The sequence below is a fragment of the Oscarella lobularis genome, chromosome 1, assembly GCF_947507565.1.
Source record: "Oscarella lobularis chromosome 1, ooOscLobu1.1, whole genome shotgun sequence".
NCBI classification, from domain to species: Eukaryota; Metazoa; Porifera; class Homoscleromorpha; order Homosclerophorida; family Oscarellidae; genus Oscarella; species Oscarella lobularis.
In genome coordinates, this window is record NC_089175.1 from 6,912,507 (window position 1) to 6,934,515 (window position 22,009).

At 48.1% G+C, this 22,009-nt stretch overlaps 2 protein-coding genes across 7 annotated transcripts; both read left to right on the forward strand.

The window, feature by feature from the left end:
- Positions 1-942: 942 nt before the first annotated feature.
- On the forward strand, positions 943-21,983 carry LOC136187325 (uncharacterized). 6 transcript variants are annotated; one of them, XM_065974913.1, is made up of 38 exons: positions 943-1,117; positions 1,169-1,234; positions 1,290-1,372; positions 1,443-1,831; positions 1,885-2,080; positions 2,147-2,736; positions 2,788-2,862; positions 2,917-3,038; positions 3,093-4,131; positions 4,187-4,576; positions 4,690-4,778; positions 4,826-11,173; positions 11,228-12,166; positions 12,215-12,315; positions 12,375-12,654; positions 12,708-12,889; positions 12,942-13,142; positions 13,198-13,299; positions 13,353-14,513; positions 14,572-14,747; positions 14,804-14,936; positions 14,986-15,093; positions 15,152-15,424; positions 15,483-15,866; positions 15,912-16,042; positions 16,094-16,245; positions 16,298-16,450; positions 16,501-16,696; positions 16,742-17,073; positions 17,125-17,282; positions 17,334-17,451; positions 17,501-17,590; positions 17,643-17,735; positions 18,030-18,692; positions 18,748-20,994; positions 21,049-21,282; positions 21,337-21,454; positions 21,504-21,983. In XM_065974913.1, the coding sequence occupies exons 11-38, from the start codon at positions 4,724-4,726 to the stop codon at positions 21,727-21,729; spliced, it is 15,354 nt and encodes a 5,117-aa protein (XP_065830985.1). In that variant the 5' UTR covers positions 943-1,117; positions 1,169-1,234; positions 1,290-1,372; positions 1,443-1,831; positions 1,885-2,080; positions 2,147-2,736; positions 2,788-2,862; positions 2,917-3,038; positions 3,093-4,131; positions 4,187-4,576; positions 4,690-4,723; the 3' UTR covers positions 21,730-21,983. The 6 variants fall into 6 exon arrangements, with proteins under 6 accessions (XP_065830985.1, XP_065830996.1, XP_065830993.1 ...); XM_065974924.1 differs by having other exon boundaries at positions 4,187-4,517; XM_065974921.1 differs by having other exon boundaries at positions 2,147-2,367; positions 2,424-2,736; positions 4,187-4,778.
- Positions 1,788-4,027, forward strand: LOC136198846 (uncharacterized). Its single transcript, XM_065988932.1, has 6 exons — positions 1,788-1,805; positions 1,885-1,975; positions 2,892-3,038; positions 3,093-3,215; positions 3,364-3,462; positions 3,795-4,027. The coding sequence occupies exons 1-6, from the start codon at positions 1,788-1,790 to the stop codon at positions 4,025-4,027; spliced, it is 711 nt and encodes a 236-aa protein (XP_065845004.1).
- Positions 21,984-22,009: the final 26 nt, after the last annotated feature.

Genomic DNA, 22,009 nt, shown 5'->3' on the forward strand with positions numbered 1-22,009 from the left:
TACACCGCGCGGAGGTTCGGACGCTTCGTAGCCCAAGGCAGCCACCGCAAAAGCAATGGCCACCCGTTCCAAAAAGTGTCGGGCGAGCCACGACGTCATCAGCCACCCCACCGGTACCCGCCTGGATGAGAGACGGCCCCTAATACCGTAGTCCCCCGGCGCGGTGGTACCAAAAAACCCTTCGGTATGTGTTCCTGAGAAGAACCGGGGCTACTGGAAGTGGAGAGCGGCCGACCACCGTTTGTAGGAGTCGACAGTAAAGACAGTGCATGCCGGAATCGAAGTCTCCTGGGTCGGATTATCTTTGGTCTAATCGCACTGTCGGGTGAGAAAAGTGCCGGCAACCAGGCCGCTTGCAACACCCCCTCTGGGCCGTACTCACTCGAGCCTAGCGTGAGTCGTGCCCATTAGCGACAATAAGACCGCAGTAATCGCGAATCCCAGTGCGTAGACCGAGGCCGAAGCCCCCCATTGCCCTGCCTACAGGCTCCGGCACGGCATTATACCGTGGGCCACGCTGAGTCAACTATCCAGACTTGCCTTTTGCCAAATCTCCCGGGTCGATCCGTCAAGGACGAGACGCAGATTGCTCCGCGACGCATCCACCCTCTGCTGCGACTGAAGGAAATTGGGGGCGCGTTCTCCTTATATACTGTGGTCCCGCCCATCGCTCTGATTGGCTTGCTGGTTTCCGCTCTTCGTGCTCATTGGCTCTTTCGAAAGAAGGTGTCAAAAGGCAAACCGGTTTCGATTCCGGTTTGACGAAATATTGCATAACGATTTCGGTTAGAGGCGACAGATATCGCACCTGCATCGAACAAGATGGCGAAGAAAACGTGGCCGCGACGAAACGAAAACGCTGCTAGGTACGTCTTTTCGTTGTTTTTCGCCGCTCATTTCGTCGCACGAAGATACGGGCGTACGATTCACGTGATACGGAATCATCGGTGGGGAAGAAGTTCGTTTCGAGGCCATTCTAGACCGAATTCGAGCGAAACGCGGCGTCTACTACGATTAATCTGCAGAGAAGTAGGATCGCAACTGGTCGTTCGCTTGGAAAATCGAAGGAGAACGTCGATTTGCTTTCCTAGCGCCTCGAGCGAACTTTCCGAGCTAAGTATAAGGCCTAAGACGCTATTTTTTCTGTAAGGCGAATGCGCTTTTGAAGTTTAGGCTCGTTCGAACGTCTCGGTTCCGCGGAAAAGGCAGTCGTTTCGAAAAGAGAACGAAATTGGTATGAAACGTGTTGGAATTTATTTTTACGAAATGGAGTAACATTTGCAAATTAGACGAGTCGATTTCAGTCCGACGTAACACTTGGAAATTTTCAGCCCAAAAGGAATCAACAAAAGAATTTTTAATTAATTAACAAGTAAGAAATCCTAGTATAGAGTCTCTTTCCGAGCTAAGTATAAGGCCTTAAACGCTATTTTTTCTGTAAGTTGAACGCAATTTTGTCAGCGGAAAAGTCAATAGTTTCGAAACGCCAAAGAATCTCGTCGAAACGGCTAAAATCGAATGCGAGGACCTTCGTCGCGCCTTCAATCATCTCAAAGACGCAATCTGAGCCAAAGAGGCTTGGGACAGGTGGAGGGATTCTCGTCAGGAATTGAACGTTTGATCGATAGGTAGCGGTCTACGAGATAACCGAAATGGTCTCAAGGAGCTGAACGGAAAGTTGGATAATTTGAAAACCGAGCTACGAATCCGTTCTCAAAGCGGCCGAAGATTTGAAACCGACGTGGATACACGAGAGACAGGGGAGACTGGATAAGGCGTACCCTGTGATGGCTACGTCCGATACGGTGAAAAACGTATCGACGTTCACACGGTAAAACATATCGATACTAATAAGATTTTTTTTATTTTTTGGTTTTGTTGCAGCCTCTGTGTGCCGAAGTTGATCGATTCCAGGATAAAGTTGGCGATCTCGAGACGGCAGCCGATTCTTTACTCGAGCTCATCCCTCCCCGACGTACAGTGCTGGCTTGAATGTGGTGAAAAGTCAGGTCGCTGATACAAAGGAGAAAGAGTCCCAGCGAAACCCGAAGTCATAAAGAAGAAAACGGAACAAGTCCAGGTGAAGCGAATTGAGAAAGGAGCCCCCCCCCCCCCCCCCCCCCCCCCTCACGAATAATATATTTAGGCGGTTTCGGTTCGGTAAGCGGCAAGATCAATATCGACATCAGAATCAATCACGAAGGGAAATACATGCCGCAGAATTCTTATATCATTGGCACGAAGACGCCAGGATCGGATGTTCTCATTTTCGATATTTCCAAGCACCCCGGGCCGTCAAATCCAGGCATGACATTCAGGAATGGATTACAATTTAGTCAACGTCTCGGACTTCGAATGGATTCATAGGTTGCATAAAGATTTAAAAAACGTTAGAGGAAAACTGTTTTTTTTGTTATGTTCAGCGCGCCGACCGACCGCACGCTATGTGCGAAACGCGCCCGGATCAGCAGCAAATCGAACGCGTGTCGATCGGGTGGAAATTTTCGCCGTCGTCTCGATAGTCTTACTTCGCCTGTTCGAAGCAGAATCGAGCCGGTAGAAGAGACGAGGCGTCGTCTCGCGAGAGTCCGAGAGCGCAGAAGCGAAATCGAGGAAGAGCGTTCTCTCGAAAGGACTTCTCCGTGCAAATCAGTTCCAAAGAAGCTACAGGCGCATGGGGTTCGCGCCTGTTGCTCGGATTTTGGCTCGTTTGTTTACTGGCGACGAGAGCAGAAGGTGAGAAGCCTGAAACGCCCCCAAGGCTAGACAGGGACGTCTTCTCTTTAGCTAACTCATGCACGGCTTCGAATTGCACAGCGGGACAATATTTCGACAGCGGAGTCTGCCTCGAGTGGGATTTTAGTGAGTAAATTTCCGTGTTTTCTGAATAGGCTATTTCAAATTTTTTTTCCAAAGTTGCTTCGGTGGATCGCAAGCGCCTCGTTCGTGCTCGAACGGCACATTCAACGCACTAACAGGCCAATCGATACAGTGCGCCGATTTTCGATGCCCAGAGGGACAGTACACAAATACAACAGGTAAAAATCCGAAAACGTTTAATGAATCAATAAATTATAATTGGTATTTTCTAGGTCAGAAATCTTGTGTTTCTTGTGAAGCCGGTCACGATTTCCAGCGTCGCAACGAGTCGATTTTCTGCCCGCGTGGAACGTCGAGTCTCCTCGGACAAGGCTCCTGTACGTCGTGCAACGAAGGCACGTTCGGTCGCGAAGGCGCCGCCCGCGGCCTGCCTTCCCTGCCCGGCGGGCCACCAATGCTACAATCCATCCGTGGAACCGATTCCGTTCCCCGAAGGATACCACTCACCCGAGGCCGCTTCGATTTGCAGTCTCTGTCCCCAAGGAATGCTCAGGGGGCCGTCGCGCGGCCTATGCGTTCTCTGCCCCGCCGGGCAAACGTGCGTCGATCCGCGCATCGGCGTCGGCATCGCGTGCGGAAACGGCACGTGAATCGAACGCGGCGTCAATCTCCAATGCCGAAACTGCACTCCCGGATACTTCTGCCCCGACCCCGCATCCCTTCCGCAACAATGTCCTCCGGGAACGCATTCGGCGCGACGTCATGTCAACCTCAAGCCTGCGATCCGGGACATTACAGTCGCCTAGGCGACCATCTTTGTACGGAATGTCCAGCGCGCGGGAAGTCAGTGTCCGTCTCCGTACGACGGTCCGATCGAGTGCGTGTTCCTCGGGGTTCTATTCGTCAGCGGGGGCGGGGTTATGTGCACCTTGTCTGCGCTAATCCCGCCTTGGCTCCAGTGGTGTGTTCCTTAGGACAATACTCTCTTGGAAATCAAAGCAGCTGTATTGACTGTCCTCCCGGATTTCAATGCGTCTCGCCGTCGTCTCCGCCTTTCGAGTGTTCGCCCGGCTTCTATAGTCTCGGTCGAGCGACGAATTGCACCGAATTTCTCGCCGGATCGGCGTGCGTTTCGAACGCGGAAGCGCCCACTCCGTGCGATCCTGGCCACTACAGCAACGCCGGTATGACGGCGTGCCCATCATAAAAAAACTCGACGTCTGTCGTACACTGCCAACCTGGAACATACTCAGTGGGAAGACAACAAGTGTGAACGGCTTGTCCGTTAGGAAAACACTGCACTGACACAAGGTAAGAGAAGAAAAAAATCAATAAATAATTATAATCAAGTATATATTTTTTCCAGATCTGCTACTGTTATAGCACTATAGCACGGGTCGAGCGACGACGTGCACGCAGTGTTCCGCCGGTTTTCGGTGTCCTTACAAAGACAGTGACGTCGTGATTGCATTCGCTCCTGGCTCGATATCGGCGTCCGCGGCGACGCGTTTTACAGAATGTCGTGCCGGTTTCGAGTGCCTACGGTGACTGGGTCAGAAATAGGGTGGGTGGCATCTCACAATGACATGAGGAGCCCACGCATCTCACTCTTGCACGCACGCTCGCATCTTAATTGTGTGACTGCTCGCATCGTTTGTCGAGCCAGTGCATCTTTAGTCGTCTTTGAAAGCAATTTGGCAAGTGTACGCACCGAGAGGGCATCGATAGAAGGGAAATGAAGCAAGCTTGGATACCGGTGGGGTGCCACGCCCAAATTTTACTCCGCAGTGTAGAGTCGTTCGCCGAGAGAGATTAATTAAACACCCGTTTTGGAGCTGCAGCATTTCGTAACGCCCAATGTTTCTCTAGAGCTTTATTCGAGAGGAGCTGTCTTCAGGGATCCATGGCTTTGACATGGCTCCTCATGGTGGCAGTGACCATCTTTCCTTCTCAAATCTGTAAGTTTCAGCGCTTATTGGACTCCAATTTTACGTTTCTCTCCTAGTGAGTATCGAAACGAAAATCGGGGGCGTGTACTCATCAGATACGCTGTTGACGTTAGCCAAGAGTCCCTACGCAGTCACCAGCGACCTGACTGTGTCGAACGGAACGACGCTCACCATCGAGTCGGGCGTGGATTTGAATTTTCAGGCTCGAATTCGTCTCGTCGTGGAGGGAACCCTCAAAGCCGTCGCAGGTTCACGTGATCCTATAATCATGCGTCACAACGCGACCGTGGGAGTCGATTCGGCGGCTTTGCGTCTTGTGGGTGGCGCAACTCCTCGCGAAGGCCGAATCGAAGTGTTTGATGCGTCGAGCATGAAGTGGGGAACGGTGTGCGACGATTTATGGAATCAAAACAACGCCAAAGTCGTCTGTCGTCATCTTGGATTCAATGATCCAATGGGGTCTGACTATAGCACGAAGCGATTTGGAGCTGGAACGGGAGTCATTGGGCTATCGAACGTTGATTGCGATGGCGTCGAGAACTCTCTTTTGGATTGCCGCGCTCAGAAGTGGAACATGAATCAGTGTACGCACACACAGGACATTGGCGTTGTGTGCGGTGAAGGAAGCGTGGGATTTTGGGGCGGAATCGCGTTTGAAAGTGAAGGTGCCAAGGTGACGGTGTCGTCATATGGAGTGATGAACTACTCGACATCGAGTGTGATGCAAAATGTTGAGATTTTGAATGCAGGCATTGTGCCTGATACGGTTCGTAAATCGACTCCAGATGCAGACGTCGCGGCCGTCAGAGCGACGTCAGCAGTGGCCAAATTGACCAACGTCACAATTTTAGACAGTCGATTATCAGGAATTGAGCTCAATGATCTACACGCAGACATTGATTTTGAAGCAGTTACTATTTTTAACTGCAGTGGCACGGGCTTGACTGGTCGGTCATCTCGCCGTCTTACGTGCTTGCGATGTCATGTTGAGAACTGTTATAGAGGCGGTATTGTTATCACGGGAATTCCCTTTCCTATTGGTCGACCAACTGTTAGCGTTCCCTCGTATGATTTCAGTTATTCAGGAAGTATGAAGGGTGACAAAAAGTCATATTTTGTTGGCGACGAGGGTGTCTACTTTACCTTTAAAAGAGCCACTACTGACTATTACCGAATTTTGGAGACTTCACCTGGTTACGGGATGTCTGTTTCTTTTGACCGCTTTCAGTTTGGCGGTTGGGGGTGTTTTGGTTTGATGACTGGAGATACAGGGCACAAGCCGGTACACGCTTGCGGTCCATCATCAAACGCAGACGTCCAAATATTCGATTATCATCAATTGGTGGCGTACTTTGTTCCACGTCATTTAGGCTTGACTTGCGACGTCAAAGCGTACGTTTCTCGTTATCGATTGGACTCAAAACAAGTTAACATTCTGAATTGCTCAACAATTAATTCAGTTGCAGGTGGCGGCGGACTTATTGTTAAAGCGCTTTTTGGGTCTGTTCTCGTTGCTGGACTTAAATCAATTGACAACGAACCAGGTGGCATTCAGATCTCAGGAGCCGGTTATTCCGTTCACATAGACACCTCTGTAATTCAATATGGCGTACGTTTTTACAATTTCAACCGAGGAATTAACTTGGTTGGCTATTTTTCATTGGCGAAAATTTCGAACTCACGCATCAGTGACTATCACCATGTTGTCCACTGGGATAACCACGGAGCTGGTAATATGACCATGTTGAATAACATCCTCATCGGATCACGCAATGATTCTGGAAGGATTTCCGTCTACGCAGGTCTCTACCTACATAGTTATGGAACGAACACGTACGGCTGGAGATTGACTGAGGATAGGGCATTTTCGTTTGAGGGAAATGTTGTTACTCGCGTTGGAACCTCTGAGGGAACCTCCTATGGAATGTATTTCTACGTGTCTCACCAATACGCACATGTGGGGTCGTTTAGCGTGAGAAACAACGTGTTTATTCGAAACGGAGGCGGTTTGTATTATCGTCAAGAATTTTTTTACCTCGCGGACGAGAATGCGATATTTGCTGGAAACAGGTTTGAAGAGAACGACGTTGGATCCGGCTTAAACGTTGCTGAGCTGACCTTATCGAGTGCGAATGACAAGGTTCGCGTGATCATGGAAGGAAACACGTTTGTTCGTAACAAGGGAAAGTCAATCGTTTTGTTGTCTCCTGAAGCGTTGTACTTCAATGGTGCAGTGCAAATTCGAAACGTCACCTTCTTCAGAAATAATACGTTGAAAAATAACGTTGTTTACAATGGAACAATAGCCTCTAAAACGTTCCCCAACTGCGTTCTTGAAGTGACAAGTGTGAACGTGGAAGTCTATCACAACGTATTTGACAATCCAGGTTCTTCATTTGATGTTGGCAATGGAATCCCAGCAACGTCCTCCTTGGTCAGAATCAATTTTACACTCAACTATTGGGGTACAGACAACGAACTAATTATTCCGAACAGAATTTTTGATTTCGACGATTCGAACTTCTTGGCTACAATCGACTACTTTCCCTTTCTTCTCTCTGCCGACCCATCTGACGTGGCAGGATCGAGTCCTCCTAGACGGTACCCACTCTTCGTTACTCCGTCTGGAGAGGTAGGAGGTCGGTTGAGGGACTCTTTGACGTTGACAGCGGCTGCTTCTCCGTACCTAATCACGAGAGACGTCACGATTCTTCCAAGAGGCACACTTACTATTGAAGCTGGCGTCGTCATTGAAGTCAAGGCGAATGCAGGCATTTTAGTTGAAGGCAGCATGATGTCCCTAGGAAGTTCTGTCAGCCCTGTTACATTTCGTGGAGAGATTCGACAACGCGATGTCACCAAATATCGTATTTTTGACCGCTATTCTAGCACACCATGGCACATTGGACGACTTCAGGTTAATTTCGGTCAACTGTGGCGGTCAATTTGTCTACCGTCTAATGTCAGCCAAGACTACACGTCTATAAACAAGCTTACTGATTTAGCGTGTCAGAAGCTCGGCTACATCCGTGGTGGTTTCCTTCATCGTATCTGGTTTCCATCTTTGAAAAGTCCTGTTGTTACAGAATTTAGCTGTCCGGAAAGTGCCACTGATGTTAATCACTGCACCTTTAGCTTAGGGCAATATTCAGCATCAAGTCGTTGCCTCTCGATTTTGTTTGTCCGGTGCTTGTTCGAGACAGCAGGATCTGGTAGTGACATACAACTGGGAGGATGGGCAGGAATTCGATTTTCTCCAACGTCAACCGTCTCCGTTTCAGGAAGCAGTCATGCATTGCCTTCTTCGGTGCTCCAGCATACATTGATCCAAGGGGCTAGAAGATTGAGGACAGGAACTGTACCTTCCGTGCGATCCTTACTGAAGTCACCGACATTCCTGAACGTGACTATAAAAGATTCGGCGTCAGCCGCTTTGTCTTTTGAATTTCTTCACGAAGAGGTGAATATTACCGGAGTGACTGTTGATGGAGGCCTGGGTAATGGAATATCACTTTTTGGTCCAAGGACACGAAATTTGACATTTCACGGGATTACAGTCAGAAATGTAAAGGGCGTAGGACTTCGCGTGAACCCTAGCCTTGTCTCACTGCCGGGATTGACAAACTATCAGTCCATTTGTTCTATGCCAGCTGTTTTGAACGTGAGCGTGGAGAATGGAACGTACTTCGGTTTAAATCAAGACGATCATTTGGCTGGCATGTACTGCTCTGTCGAGCTTCGAGGTCCTCCCAATACCGTCTTGTCTCTGACGCCCCTTTCCGTTCAGCTCTATAATGACGATAGACTTGTGCTCAGAAGTGGATCATCAAGTTCTTCGCCAATAATCAGAACGTACTCGGGTCAAGATCCGTATTCGATTGGCGACAACCTATTGTCATCTGGCAATTCCGTCTTGGTTGAGATCACTACAGGAAACAAGAGAAGGGCTCCTGGATTTGCTCTGTATTCTGTTGCTCTTTCAGCCAAACCGGGTCGTCCCTTTACTCGAGTCGATGATCTTAATCTGTTCTCAGCCGACACTGGAATTTACTTTATAACCACCAGCGACGACATCTATATCAGTAACGCAAGAGTAGAAAATTCTTCCGTATACGGATTCTTCAGTGAGGCCCACTCCGGATTTTGCTCCTTGCGAAACAGCGTTATACGGAACTCTCGTAGAAGTGGATTGTTCGTGACGTTTTTGCGAGGAAACATCGAAATTTTGAATAGCGAGGTAACTGGAAGCCTTGATCACGGAATCTACATCGATAGCCACGAACTATATAATGGACAGCGAGTGATCGACTCTAATCGCGTGTCCAATAGTGGCGGAAGCGGTCTTCATTTGTCCAGAACCGCCTCTAATCAATGGAACGTCACTAGAAACGTCTTTGATTCTAACAAAGATGGCGTCAGCGTTTATTCAACTGTAGGATTGAGTCGTCTGACGATTTCCGAAAATTTATTTTCAGGCCAGACCCAATATGGGCTGATTTTTGACCGCTTGTTAAACTCACTTGCTAGCATTGACGGAAACACGTTCGTCGGCCATCGTGGAAATACGGGTGGAGCAATGCTTTTGCAGGGAACGGCTCAAAGTCTCAGCGTGACGCGAAATGTTTTTCACAGCAATAGTGGAAAGTACGTCGTCAAACTATCTCCTGACGCTTTTACGACGGCACCGTTTTCGTTCGAAAACAATCGTCTTCTCAACAACACTATCGTCAATTCTTCTCTATTAGGCGCTGTGGATTACGGCTATCCGGCTGTGGCTGTTGTATCTATGTCGTCTCGGATTACCATGAAGAACAATGAGTTTAGCAATCCAGAATCGCAGTTTGAACTTGGTGTTCAACTTCCAGTTCAAGGTTCGTCAGAGTTGTCGGTAGATGTGACCAGCAACTATTGGGGAACGGCGGATGAAGCTTCGATTCGTGACCGTATCGCCGACTTTGGATACTGCTCTCGACTTGCCAATGCTGAAATTTTTCCGTATCTTACGTCTCCATTGGGCCCGGCCGTGTCACTCTCCGCATCCAGAGACACTTCCATACTGAGACCGAATTCGATCATTCGAGGACGTGTTTCTACAAACACGACTATTCCTATGTCTGGTAGTCCGTATACAGTTGCGGGCGACATCACTGTTCTTCCTGGACAAACTCTGACAGTGGAATCTGGCGTCGAGCTCCGATTCACTGCCAACACAGGAATAATGGTCGAAGGTCGTCTTCTTGCTCTGGGAACGCGGAATCTGCCAATAAACTTTGTTAGACGTTCGTCGTCCGTGGAAATCCGTTCAGGAGACATACGTCTCGTTGGAGCTGCAGCACATGAAGGAGAAGGAGTTGCTGAAATATACTACAATGGGACGTGGGGGACCATTTGCGCTCTACAGGATGACGAAGACAGATTCTTTCCCACCGATCACAATTACTTGTTGTCAAACGCTGTATGCCGAGAACTCGGCTACAGCCAAGCCAATCAGCTGCCACGCTCACGCTATGCCAATTCTTCGTACCAACGAGACGCATGGCTTGAGCAATTGATTTGCCGTTACTCTGACTCAGTGCCAGCGCAATGCGTCAACTACGTGTTCCGAAGGTCGAAATGTTATCTCGGAGCCTTGCATGTTAGCTGTAGGACGGGCGATCTAGTTCAACGTCGACAGTCGTGGCTGCATTGGTCCGGCGTTCGATTTTCTCAATCTTTGCAGGAGCCTTCAGTGATGAGTCACGTTTTCCTGTCTAATGCAGGATACGCAAACGTGGAAAAAATCGCAGCTATTCAAGTAGTGGGACACAGACTTGTTCTTACGGATGTAAGTGTGACCAAAAACGCTTGGACAGGCGTAGAATTTCGTAACTCGCCTTCTCCAAATATTACCAGACTTCACTTGTCATTAAATGAAGACACAGGACTAAGATTATCGAATACCCTTTCAAGTACATTGGAAGGAGTAACGGCTATTGAAAACCACGGTCACGGGCTGGCGTTGACTAGCGGCGGCGTTTTGCAGAGTCTTTGGAATTACCCCATCGTATCACCTGTGGACATTTGCTCCCAATCTGGGATATTGTCGGCGTCGACTCCTTTCTATCTGAGATACGTAGCAAAATTAATGCAACGGGATGCTACTGATCGGAACTGTAAGGTCGACATTCAAGCCGACCCCAACCACGTTTTATCGTTTGATATCTTGGCAATTCAATTAGCATACTGGTCGAGCAATATGGTTATTGACGGCAGAACATTTTTCAACTCGGGAAGAAGTCTGTTCCAGGGCGATTCTCTTCATTACGTAACAAAGGGCAGCTCGTCGTATGTATCTGTTAGAGCGCGACTCAGTATCGATTCGCGCGAGGACTTTGTTCTGATATACGTTCAACAGCATTCTACGGGTAAGGGTAGTTATTTGCATTGATTAAAATAGCGCAGTTATATTTCTTTCACAGTCTCTCCTTCTCAATGGTTGCATACTGTGTCCGGTGGACATTTCGCTTCGAACTCTCTGTCTGGCGTTGCTTTCAGTTCTAGTGAGAGTACGTACGACCGTTCAAGCGTATCGATTGAAGGTTCCGTCATATCAAACAACAGCTGGAATGGCGTCGATTGCAAAGTCACAAATGATGGAACTTCGGGCTACGGTTCAGTCATTCGCGACATCAAAATCAGGAGAAGCACTATATCTAACAACGGTCGATTTGGCAGTGCCGCCGGAATCGCCGTCTCAGCAGACCATGCGAACATCGTCATCCAGAATAACGGACTAGCGGACAACAGCGGTGGAGCTGTCAGCCTAAATCTCCAAACGAGTCGAAATGAATCAAGGTCGATTGACTTATTTGACAATCGCATCGTCAGAAACAGGGATGGCGGTACTATTAGCATTTCTGGCTCTTCCAGTTCGACGGGGGCTCGAGCGAGAATTCTCAGCAACAAGATTAATCACAATTCTGCTGGAGTTCTTTACGACACTTTGTCAATCAACAGAATCGCTGCTAGCGTCGTGGACAACACATTTCACAACGACACCGGACGTCATACGGTTTATTGGGAAATTGGCGAAAGATCCTCGATTTATGGGCAACAATTTGCTAACAACACGTTACATCTCAATGTTGGGCAAACGCCGAACCAGCGATGGACAGTGTATGCTGTTGGCGTAGGGCCGTCGTACACTGGAAACGTCTTCACGAATCCGGCGAATCGATACGAGTTTGCTGCGGGATCTGATTTGAATCAAAGCCATCATAATGCTGTCGACAATTGGTGGGGAAGTCGGTATTTGAGTGAAGCCGAGAAACGCGTGAGAGATAAGGACGACGTTTCGAGCTTGGCGGCGGTGGACATTGCACCGGTTGTGACGGAATCGCCTTGGACCGATAACGGAGGTACGCTATAGAGAACGAGTCTTCTTCCCTAATATTTTATTTGACTAGGGTGTCAGTATGGGTGGACTTTAGAGGACTCATGGGACTTGCATTGCTATTTGTACGTTAAAGGAGCACTGGATTGGGCCTCGGCGAATTCGTTTTGCAAGGCAAGCAAGCTCCACGTCTTGGGGCACACTCTAACTTGCATGGTCATTTAAATTATTAGGCTCAGAGATCGGAGCTTGGTTCTATCCACGATGCGTCCGTAACTAAGTTTTTGAATGGCCTTGTTCCCCGTCCTCCTGCGTCGCTTACAAGCGCGGGAGCGTGGGTTGGACTCCGACACGACGGGAACGTATGGTGGTGGTCCGACGCATCGGACTTTGACTACGGAAGCGTTAACGGAGGAAAAGCCGGAGACTGCTTGAAATTGACATCGGCAGGATGGGAAATCGAGGATTGCAGTACACGTCTTCCGTTTTTCTGTAGCGAACTACCAGCGGGGGGTACGTTTTCGTTGGTTTTGCGCAATTTTTTGTATATTTTTTTTGATATTCAGACCAATGTCCGAATGCTTGCTCGCGGCATGGACAGTGTGACAATGCTACTCGTACTTGTTCGTGTTTCAAGGGATGGCAAGGCGAAGACTGCAGCGACTTTCACTGCACCGACGTCAACGACTGTTCCGGTTATGGAACGTGCGTGGGGCCGAATCAATGTCGTTGCCGAGCTGGCTGGAAGGCATGGAACATATAACTGGTATTTTTTTAATTAGATATTCTGCCGTTTCCAGGGTCGCGCTTGTACGACGACCTATTGCAATCTGTACACGACGTGTTACGCCTGCAGTCGACAGCGGGGCTGTGGTTGGTGCGACAGTCAAGCCGCCTGCATTCCTGGTCTAAGTAGTCGCCCAGATAAGCAGCAATGCAACACGTGGTTCTACTACAGCTGCTACAGCCCACGGAGAGAAGGTTGTTCAGATCGAATAAAGGTATTTAATAAAGAATCGGGTCTTGCTAATTGATAACCATAGAGTTTTTGCATAGGACATTGGGTGCTCCTCTCCGTGCGACTGGTCTGTGGCAACAAGCAGCTACGAAACTTGCCAGCATTGTCACGACATAGGCCACTGCTACAACGAAGCAAATGTGAGTCTAATTAGATTCTTGGCAGACAGTCTTGTATCGTCGCATCTTTTTAGTTGTCTTGTCTCAATTGGGACGAATCACGATGTCCCTATGGAAGGGTTACGCCCGACTACGGTCTCGGTGCGAATGCGCCTAAAATTCCGAGTCATCTGCCTAACGGAGAGTCAGACTTTCGCGACAAGAGATCTTCGGGTGGATCGTCGTCTGATCGCCGTCAAAAGTACGTCGATCTTTACCCTAACGTACGAGTTGATCCCGGAAGCTCGACCATCTACCGTCTACTGGGCGCTAGCAACTACAATTATTACATCACAACACCGTCGCTGAAAGACGTGTACACTGGCCACATACTTTCCAGTCGTCAAAGTGGAGGAATACTCGACAAGATACTCGCTACGACCAAATGGGGGGCATATCAACTAATCAAGGCCTCTCCAGCCTACTTGGAGGAGGCGATAAAATACGCCGACTTTATCGACCCTGTTGACCTGGAAGACATCTACGACGAAGCAGCTATAGAAATTATTCCGAATGTGACAGCTCTTGAGGCGATTGCAGCCTCCTCCACCCCGCAGCTTCCCGGAGCCTCACAAACAATAGTTTTGTCGCCGTCTGTTTCTGTTTACAAGTGTCGGCGAACGTCTGGCGGAGATGTCGTCATAGCGTTGTCGTCGGTGGAATCGGAGAAGCTGGGCTTGAATCCCAGCAGCAATCAAGGCATTGTCAGTGCGCACGGAAGCAGACGTTTCGAAGAAGTCGAATCGATTGTCGGTGCCGGACCGCATACAATTGTTCATACGTCCCTAGCAAGTTGTTCTCCAAATCCACGCCCTCCATCTGTAAAATTACAAGTGAAGACGACTGGACCATCTCCGGTCAATAAGTCTCCGCTTATTACGGGTGTTGGCGGCACGGGCCTCAAAGGTGTTCTCATATTTGACAACGTTTCTCCATCGGGTCTTGATCTATCAGTTGGTGACGTGATCGTCGGTCGTCCCAGTGGCCCAGCCGCTGGTTTTCTTACTGTGTTCTATGGGTCGCTGATTGACGGCACAACCTTCTTGGAACTGAATCCATCCAGCGGTGTCGGAACTTCGTGCAGTGAGAACATGGGCGATGATGCGTCACGCAACGTTGGAAATAGTCTTGGAAATATGAAATGGTGCGATGCAAACGAGACCATGTTCTTTCATCACGAAGTATTGAAAACCAATGTAAGTCTTAATGCAGAGCGTTAATTTTTCTTCCTCAGCTAAATGGTTTTTTTTTCAGTTAGGAAATTCCGATCGAGAAGTAATCTCAACTGAGACGCTGGTCAGTTACGATCCTCAAGTGGAGATGACGTTCCGATCCAACCACACGTCGCCTTTCGTAACGAAGGTCGGATTTTCATTCAAAGGACCTCTGCATATTGGAACCAGCGCTAATTTAATGATATTGCCGAGCTTGTGAGTTTGATTAAGCTTTCCTTCTGTCGATTCTTGGCTCACTTTTCTTCCCGCAGAAAAGGAAGTTCTTCTCCGCCTGCAGTATCTGTTACTGTCCCTTCAAAGCCTTTTTGCATTTCTATCGGCTCAATCTGCGTTCGTGGTGAAACGAAGATGTCCGCATCGTATTCGTTTTCTTTTGATTACGACGTAGGTTACTCGCATTCCTGTGTTCTCTCTGAACGCCTTGTTTTTGCAGGTGACCGGTCCTAGTAGCATTTCCTTTTCGTATCTTTCTCAGTCCCGTGGAAATGCTAAATTTGGTGCAGTATGGAGAAACGGAGTTGGAACCGAATACGTAAAAGAGGTAAGTATCCTTTAAGAAGTGCAAAGAATTCGATTGTAGAGTACATTTGTCTTTTTAGGCTCAGTTGAAAGGAGATCAAGATTTGGCTGATCATCCACAGTATACGTCGACGTTTGAGTCTTCCCTGACTCCGACATTCGGAATTTCGTGGCCCTCGTCGTACAAAGCTCCGGACTACGTGGCCAAGTCATCAATACATGCGATTGTGGCGTCTGCTTTCTCAGCATCACCTAGTCTCTATCCCCAGTCTTCCTTTACTGTGGAAATTTCTCCGTCACTGAAAGGTCAGTTTGAAACAACGCGATGCTCTAGAGGTTGTAATTTTGGCAAGGTACGCTGGCGACTTCAGTAGATATTAATTAATTAAGAATACTTGAGTTGTTGTCTAGAAATTACTTTTATCATCACGCACCGGAGTTGATCAAATAGAGGGAACGTCATCTATAGATCTGCTCTACTACAATTCTTCGCAGGTGTTCGATTCGTGGCAACAAGCTTCGTTTATCGACGTAACAACGGGTCTCTGTTTGCCCTTGACGAACGAGACGGAATGTCTGTGTGAGTGTCCCGGGGCCGCCTCGTGCATCGACAAAGGCAACGGAATTAAACTTTGTCTGCCTTACATTTGCATCGGCTTGCCTGGCTGCTTAAGCACACAAGCGTGTCCGGCTGGGTTAATTGAAATTTTCAATTCGTTCTTGCCGAAGCCGATATGTCAATGTCAGTGCTCGGATTTTGACCTCGCAGATGTTGGTGGCGATGGAACGTGCCAGGTAAGGCGACTTTGGTTGGACTCCATGATTGTCGGTTATTTTTAGTGTGATTGTACTTGCAACGACGGTAGTGTGAGCGTTTTTGGACCAGACGGCTGGTGTCAGTGCGGGTGTAAGTGTAACAACTGCATGGACTCAGTTCTTGGTCCAAGCGGATGCATTTGTCCTGATGATAAGTAGGTCTCACACTGACACGCTGAGACTGCTGTGCATTCCGTCTACTCTAGATGTCCTACATGTCCGGAAGACCTTGAACCAGTGTGGCAGGACTGCACTTGTAGCTGTCAATCAAAGCAAGGTCGCGGTGGTTTGCCACCGGTTTGTGCAGATGGATGGCAAGGGCCTTTCTGTGACGTGCCTGACTGCAGTCCTTGGCCGTGTGAGTTGACAATTGCTACCTTATTGTCGTGTGTGCAACGTCATTGTTTTAGTTTGTTCTGATAACGGCATCTGCACCATACCAATGGGAAGTGAGGCAGACAGAAAACCGTACTGCGTATGCGACGAGCAGTGGATTGGTCCTGGTTGTCAGTTCGCCAGGCCTCGTCCAGGCGGTGGAGATCCGCATTTGCAGACTTTAGATGGTAAGGTAAATCTGTGGTGCCGGAAAGTTGTATCGAACGTGGTTTTACAGGATTTAGCTACGACTTCTTTGATATTGGCGAATTTTGGTATTGCAAGAGCGTTGCCAACGACTTTGGAGTGGACACTCGTTTCTTCAAGTACGCCAGAGCGTCTCTGATTGGCGCCGTTGCAATAAAAGCCGGTCCGAGTGTCGTTGCCATTTCAACGCTTCACCAGCCTAAGCCTTCAGACTTACCCACTCTAAGGTTTGTCAGTCGATTTAACGATATGATAATAATATTTTCTTTTAGACTCAACGGTGTTGTGACGTTCTTATCGGATGGTCTCGGGCTCAACTTGGCTAAGGACACAGTTCGCGTTGACGTATCCTTGATGTCTTCGCCTGAAAGCATAGCTTTGATGTCATTTCATTTTGCAAACGACGTGTCTTTGTCTGTTGACGTCCGGTACAGTTCAGCGATGGAGCGTCAATTTATCAACATTCTTTTCGCTCCCGTTGCATCGTTCAAATTATTGACCGAAGGATTGTGTGGACTGATGGACGGAAATGCGACAAACGACTTAGTTGGATCCGACGGTGTCACCTACGCCCCTGAAAAAGTGTTAGACTTTGCTAAGTCATGTAAGGTTCACTGTTCAGTTTGGTTTTTTTTTCTGATTGGGTGGTATGCAGGGAAAATTGCCAAGTCGTTTGATGGCTCCGGCTTGAATGGCACGTGGTCATGGAATCATTCGAATTTTCACAAAGACGACACTTTGGACTTTTCCTACACCGATCCTAGATTCGTTCCACTCTACTCAATCAACGATATCGACTCTTCGACCAGGATGGTAAGGCCACATACGTCCGCGTACCATTTTTACTATTTCCTTTCACTAAAGATGGCCGAAAGTCTTTGCAAACAACAAGGTCTCGACGGCGTCCGCTTACAGGAGTGCATATTTGACGTAGCTATCACAAATGACACAACTTTGGCTCAGCAAGAAACGTATCTGACAGGTATGACGTCTGAATGGTAAATTCCTCAGTTTCGTATGGATGAGTCTAGGCTGTCCTACCCAATGCTCTGGAAAGGGTCGCTGCGTAAATAGCACCTGCATCTGTCTTCCCGGTTGGTTCGGAGAAGACTGTAGACTTGGTTAGTTTGATCCTCGCTTTGACACGATTACGACTTAAAGCAATATCTTTAGGATCGTGTGAAAACTGTAGTTTGAATGGCGATTGCGTGTCTGGATTCTGCAAGTGTCACTTCGGATGGGACGGAAGTCTTTGTGACGAACCAGGTAAGTCTCAGTTTGTACCTGTGACGTAGCCAGGTCTTTTCATTGATGAGCACTGAATGGTATGGGGGCCCCACCAGGCATGTACATCTACAATTAAATCTTTTAGACCTGCTATGAAAGGGAGCAGGTAACACATCCCAAGCTTTGCTCTTTTCATAGTAACAAAAAGAACAAAAATATGATACTTAGGGAAGGACACGTGCTCACACAGGACCCCTCTAACTGTTAGCCCCACCAAATCCCAGAGAGTTTGCATGGTTTTTAGAAACCGATGTCTAATGAATTGCTTTGTAGCTACTTGTTACGGAGTATTCAACTGTACGAGTCCATCTCAAGGTCAATGCAAATCTCACGAATTGTGTGCATGCTCCGTCGGGTTTACTGGCTTGTTTTGTAACGAGAAAGCCAACTGCAGTCGCATCAGCGATTGCTCGAGCCACGGAGCGTGCATCGATCACGACAAATGTAAATGCGACTTCGGCTGGGCGGGAGTCAGCTGCGATCGCCACTCGTGCGAAGCCGTCGGCTATTGCAGCAATCACGGCTCGTGCGTCGGCTTTGACAAATGCGTCTGCGATGAAGGTTGGGGAGGATCGAGCTGCGCGTTTCCCACGTGCACTAATGTCGGAGATTGCTCTGGAAACGGTGATTGCGTTGCACCGAATATCTGCTCTTGCTCCGGTGGATTTTCCGGCGTCGACTGTGCGACGCCGACCGATTGTCCGGAGTTGGACGATTGCTCGGGAAACGGTGTCTGTTTGGCTGAGAACGGGAAGAAATACTGTTCGTGCTACGCGGGTTACAAGGGGTCAAATTGCAGCGTCGCGTCGTGCGCCGGTAGGAGAGATTGCTCTGGGAACGGAGCCTGCATCGAAGTCGATTTGTGTGACTGCAAGTACGGCTACGCGGGTTCTGACTGCAGCAAGTTTTCTTGCGAAGCAAAGAAGTTTTGTTCAGGTGCAACTGATGCCGCAGAGTTTCTTTTGGGTTTATATCTTTTCCTTGTCTTTAGGCCATGGAAAGTGTCTTGCTCTAGACACGTGCACTTGCGATTCCAAATGGACGGGACCGGAGTGCCGTACACCCGACTGCTCAGCGGTGAATAACTGCGGCAATGTGTCTACAGGAGTGTGCATTGGGCCAGATACCTGTCAATGCACTGCACACTACGACGGACCTCGCTGTGATCAGTTAGGTGGAATTAATCAACACTCCCCCGCCTTCAATGTTTCGTCTATCGACGTCGCTCTTCCGCTGACGGCAGCCATCGGATTTGTCGTCGTGTCTGAGCCCGCTTTAGACATGGATAGTGGAAAAAACGGTCGCATCACGTACAGTCTTACAAGCTCAGATGGCCGTCACTCCCTGTTCAAAGTTGACGCTCAAACGGGTGTTATAGTCACGGCAGCGTCATTGCGCAGCTACGTTGGCGACGTTTTCTTGTTTACTCTCTCTGCAACCGACAGCGGCGTGCCATCGTTGACCGGTAATCTTCAAATATCTCTGACCGTCACTCAACCGAATTTGCACTGTCCCGTTTTTGTCGGCCTTCTCTCGTCTGTCGACGTCGATGAGATGGCTCCTCCAGGAACGAACGTTGTTCAATTGAGTGCAACTGATAAAGACGGCAAAGCTTCACCAAATGGAAGAGTGAAGTATTCTCTGGATGCATTGGCCTCAGATCGGTTCAAAATCGATTCCCAAAGTGGACTGGTTACTCTAACTCGATCTCTTTCAGACGAAGCTTACATTCTAAATGTCGTTGCATCTGATCACGGTCAGCCTCAGTGTCACACGATGGGAAAGGTCGACGTAAAAGTCATCTCGCTCAATCACGCTCCACAATGTATACCAGGAAGTCTAACAACTTTTGTTCCGTATACGACTAATGCTAGCACGGCGTTATTTACTCTGGAAGCAACTGACATCGATAGTGGTGCAGCTGGTAGACTATCTTACAATCTGACAAACTTCCAGTCAACTTCTCTATCAAGAAACCTTTTCGATGTGGTGACGAACGACTCGACAGGAGCAGACGTGATTCTCCGCTCTTCTCCGCCAAAGCCGTCTGGCCTGTTTAACTTGGCAACATTTTCTGTAGCAGTTCGAGATCAGTCGTCAAGTCCGAAATCTTGCACCTTTCGTCTGACCGTCACTATCGCTGATAATTTTGAGTTTGTCAGTTCGAAAGCAATTGCACGTCTTGCCGAAGATGCTCCAGTTCAGTCTATTGTTCCCGTCACACCGCGTCTGTCTCTACGCACGAATCAGCTCAATGCTAGTCGCATTTCGTACAGTCTTTACTACGCCGAATCGTTGCCTTTCAGTGTACATGCGAAAACCGGCGTGCTCTCCTTGAGCAAAGCATTAGATTACGAGCAACAGAAGGAGTACAATATCAACATTCTTGCACAGACGTCTGAAGTTCCTGGTGCCGTCACTGTCGCCACGGTCAGGATATCTGTCACGAACGTCAACGATAACGCTCCAGAATTTGAACAGCGTCAGTATGCCTTTCTTGTCGCAGAGCAAACAAAAGGAGGCGCGATGCTGTTGTCTTTGACAGCCACTGATTCAGATGTCGGTTCAGATCGCACCCAAATTGAATACCAGCTTGTGTCAGTTGTGCCCAGTGACTCGGAAGACGTATTTGAGATTAAACGTTCTTCCGCCGGTGGCGTTGGAATCTATCTGTCAGATGATGCTGTGCTCAACTATTTTTCCACAGACAAGTACACTCTCGTTATCAGAGCTCTGGATAAACAGAACCCAAGCCTTTATGGCGAAGTGACCGTTCTCGTTTTTGTAAACAAATCGAATGCCAAGGGGCCACTATTTGATCAAGGACAATACAGCATTACTTTAAAAGAGAACTCACCCGACGGCTCTTCTGTTTTGAGTGTCAAAGCTCTTGTTGACGGAAAGCCTAGCACCAACGTGATGTATTCGATAAGAAGTCAGGAATTCAAATCGGGTAGCCGTGCAAATGCGTTTACCATAACCAACTCCGGAGTCCTCCAAGTAGCAAATTCTGTCCAGTTGGATTACGAAAATGTCAGGGAAATCGCGGTTGTCATTGTAGCAAGTCTGACTGAGCCAGTTCTCCGGACGTCTGAAACAACCGCAGTTATATCTCTGAGTGACGTCAACGACAATTCGCCTATGTTCAGCAAAGAGGTATATGCTCCATCGGACGTTGTTGTCGGATTGCCTCGCGGTTTCAGCGTCGTCAACACCAGTGCAATCGACGCCGACTCAGGTAAAGCTTTTTTTCGTTGAATTATGCGCGTATCACTTTGCTATTGTTTTCTAGGAAGCAACGGAGAGGTGATGTACAGCATGGAAATGACTCAGGAATATTTCACCATTGACTCGTTGACTGGCGAAGTATCCTTAGCTAAAGAGTTGGATTCGAATGCTGACTCCTCGTACGAGCTTAAAGTATCAGCGAAGGATGGTGGAGAACCTTCCCTACGTGGATTGGCAACGATTTCATTCACGGTGCAGTGTTCTCCAACAGGCATATGTCCTCAAATTAGTTCCGATGGTAGAGGAATAGTTTAGTTAATTTTAAGTAAAGTCTAATTCTGTCTCTTCTCAGGTTCAAAGTGGATCATAATTGGTAGTGCTGCAGGAGGTGGCGTTGTTTTGTTGCTGGTGATTGTTATCGTGGTTGTTGTGGTTGTGAAAAGGAACAGCAAGCATACGAAACCGACCAGGTTATTGTATAACATTTTTTCTGAATATACCATATAATTATGTAAGTAGGTACTCTGATCGCACACCGGCGTCTATGAAACCGAATATCGTTCCTGTCGTGGACAATCCTGCTTACGATCGCGGAAACAATGAGCCTATTTTTCCCAGTGATGAAGAAGTTGTGTATGAATATATAGAAAACGAAAAAGCGGCTGACAAGGATAAAGAGTACGCAGAAATTGCATCTTCACAAGAAAAAGACCTTGAAGTATTGTACGAAGCGGCTGATTGGTAACAGGTCAGACTCACCTATGTGTTGCTGTACGTGCGTGTCTTACAGGTTGGAATGTGTTCCAGTGGATATTTTTTGCTTGATTTTTGCCCGGTTTGTTTATTGATTTGCGCTGAAAAGCATTTTGTGATCGCTACACTTTACCTTGTCTTAGCTTTCGAACTTGCCTCACCCGACTTATGTCAGTTTTCAGTTATCCGTTGTATGCATGACTTTTGTATTTACATGTTTTTTCATTGCAATTCCTGATCACCGTGTTGTAGCGCACGCTAGTGCTTTTCAT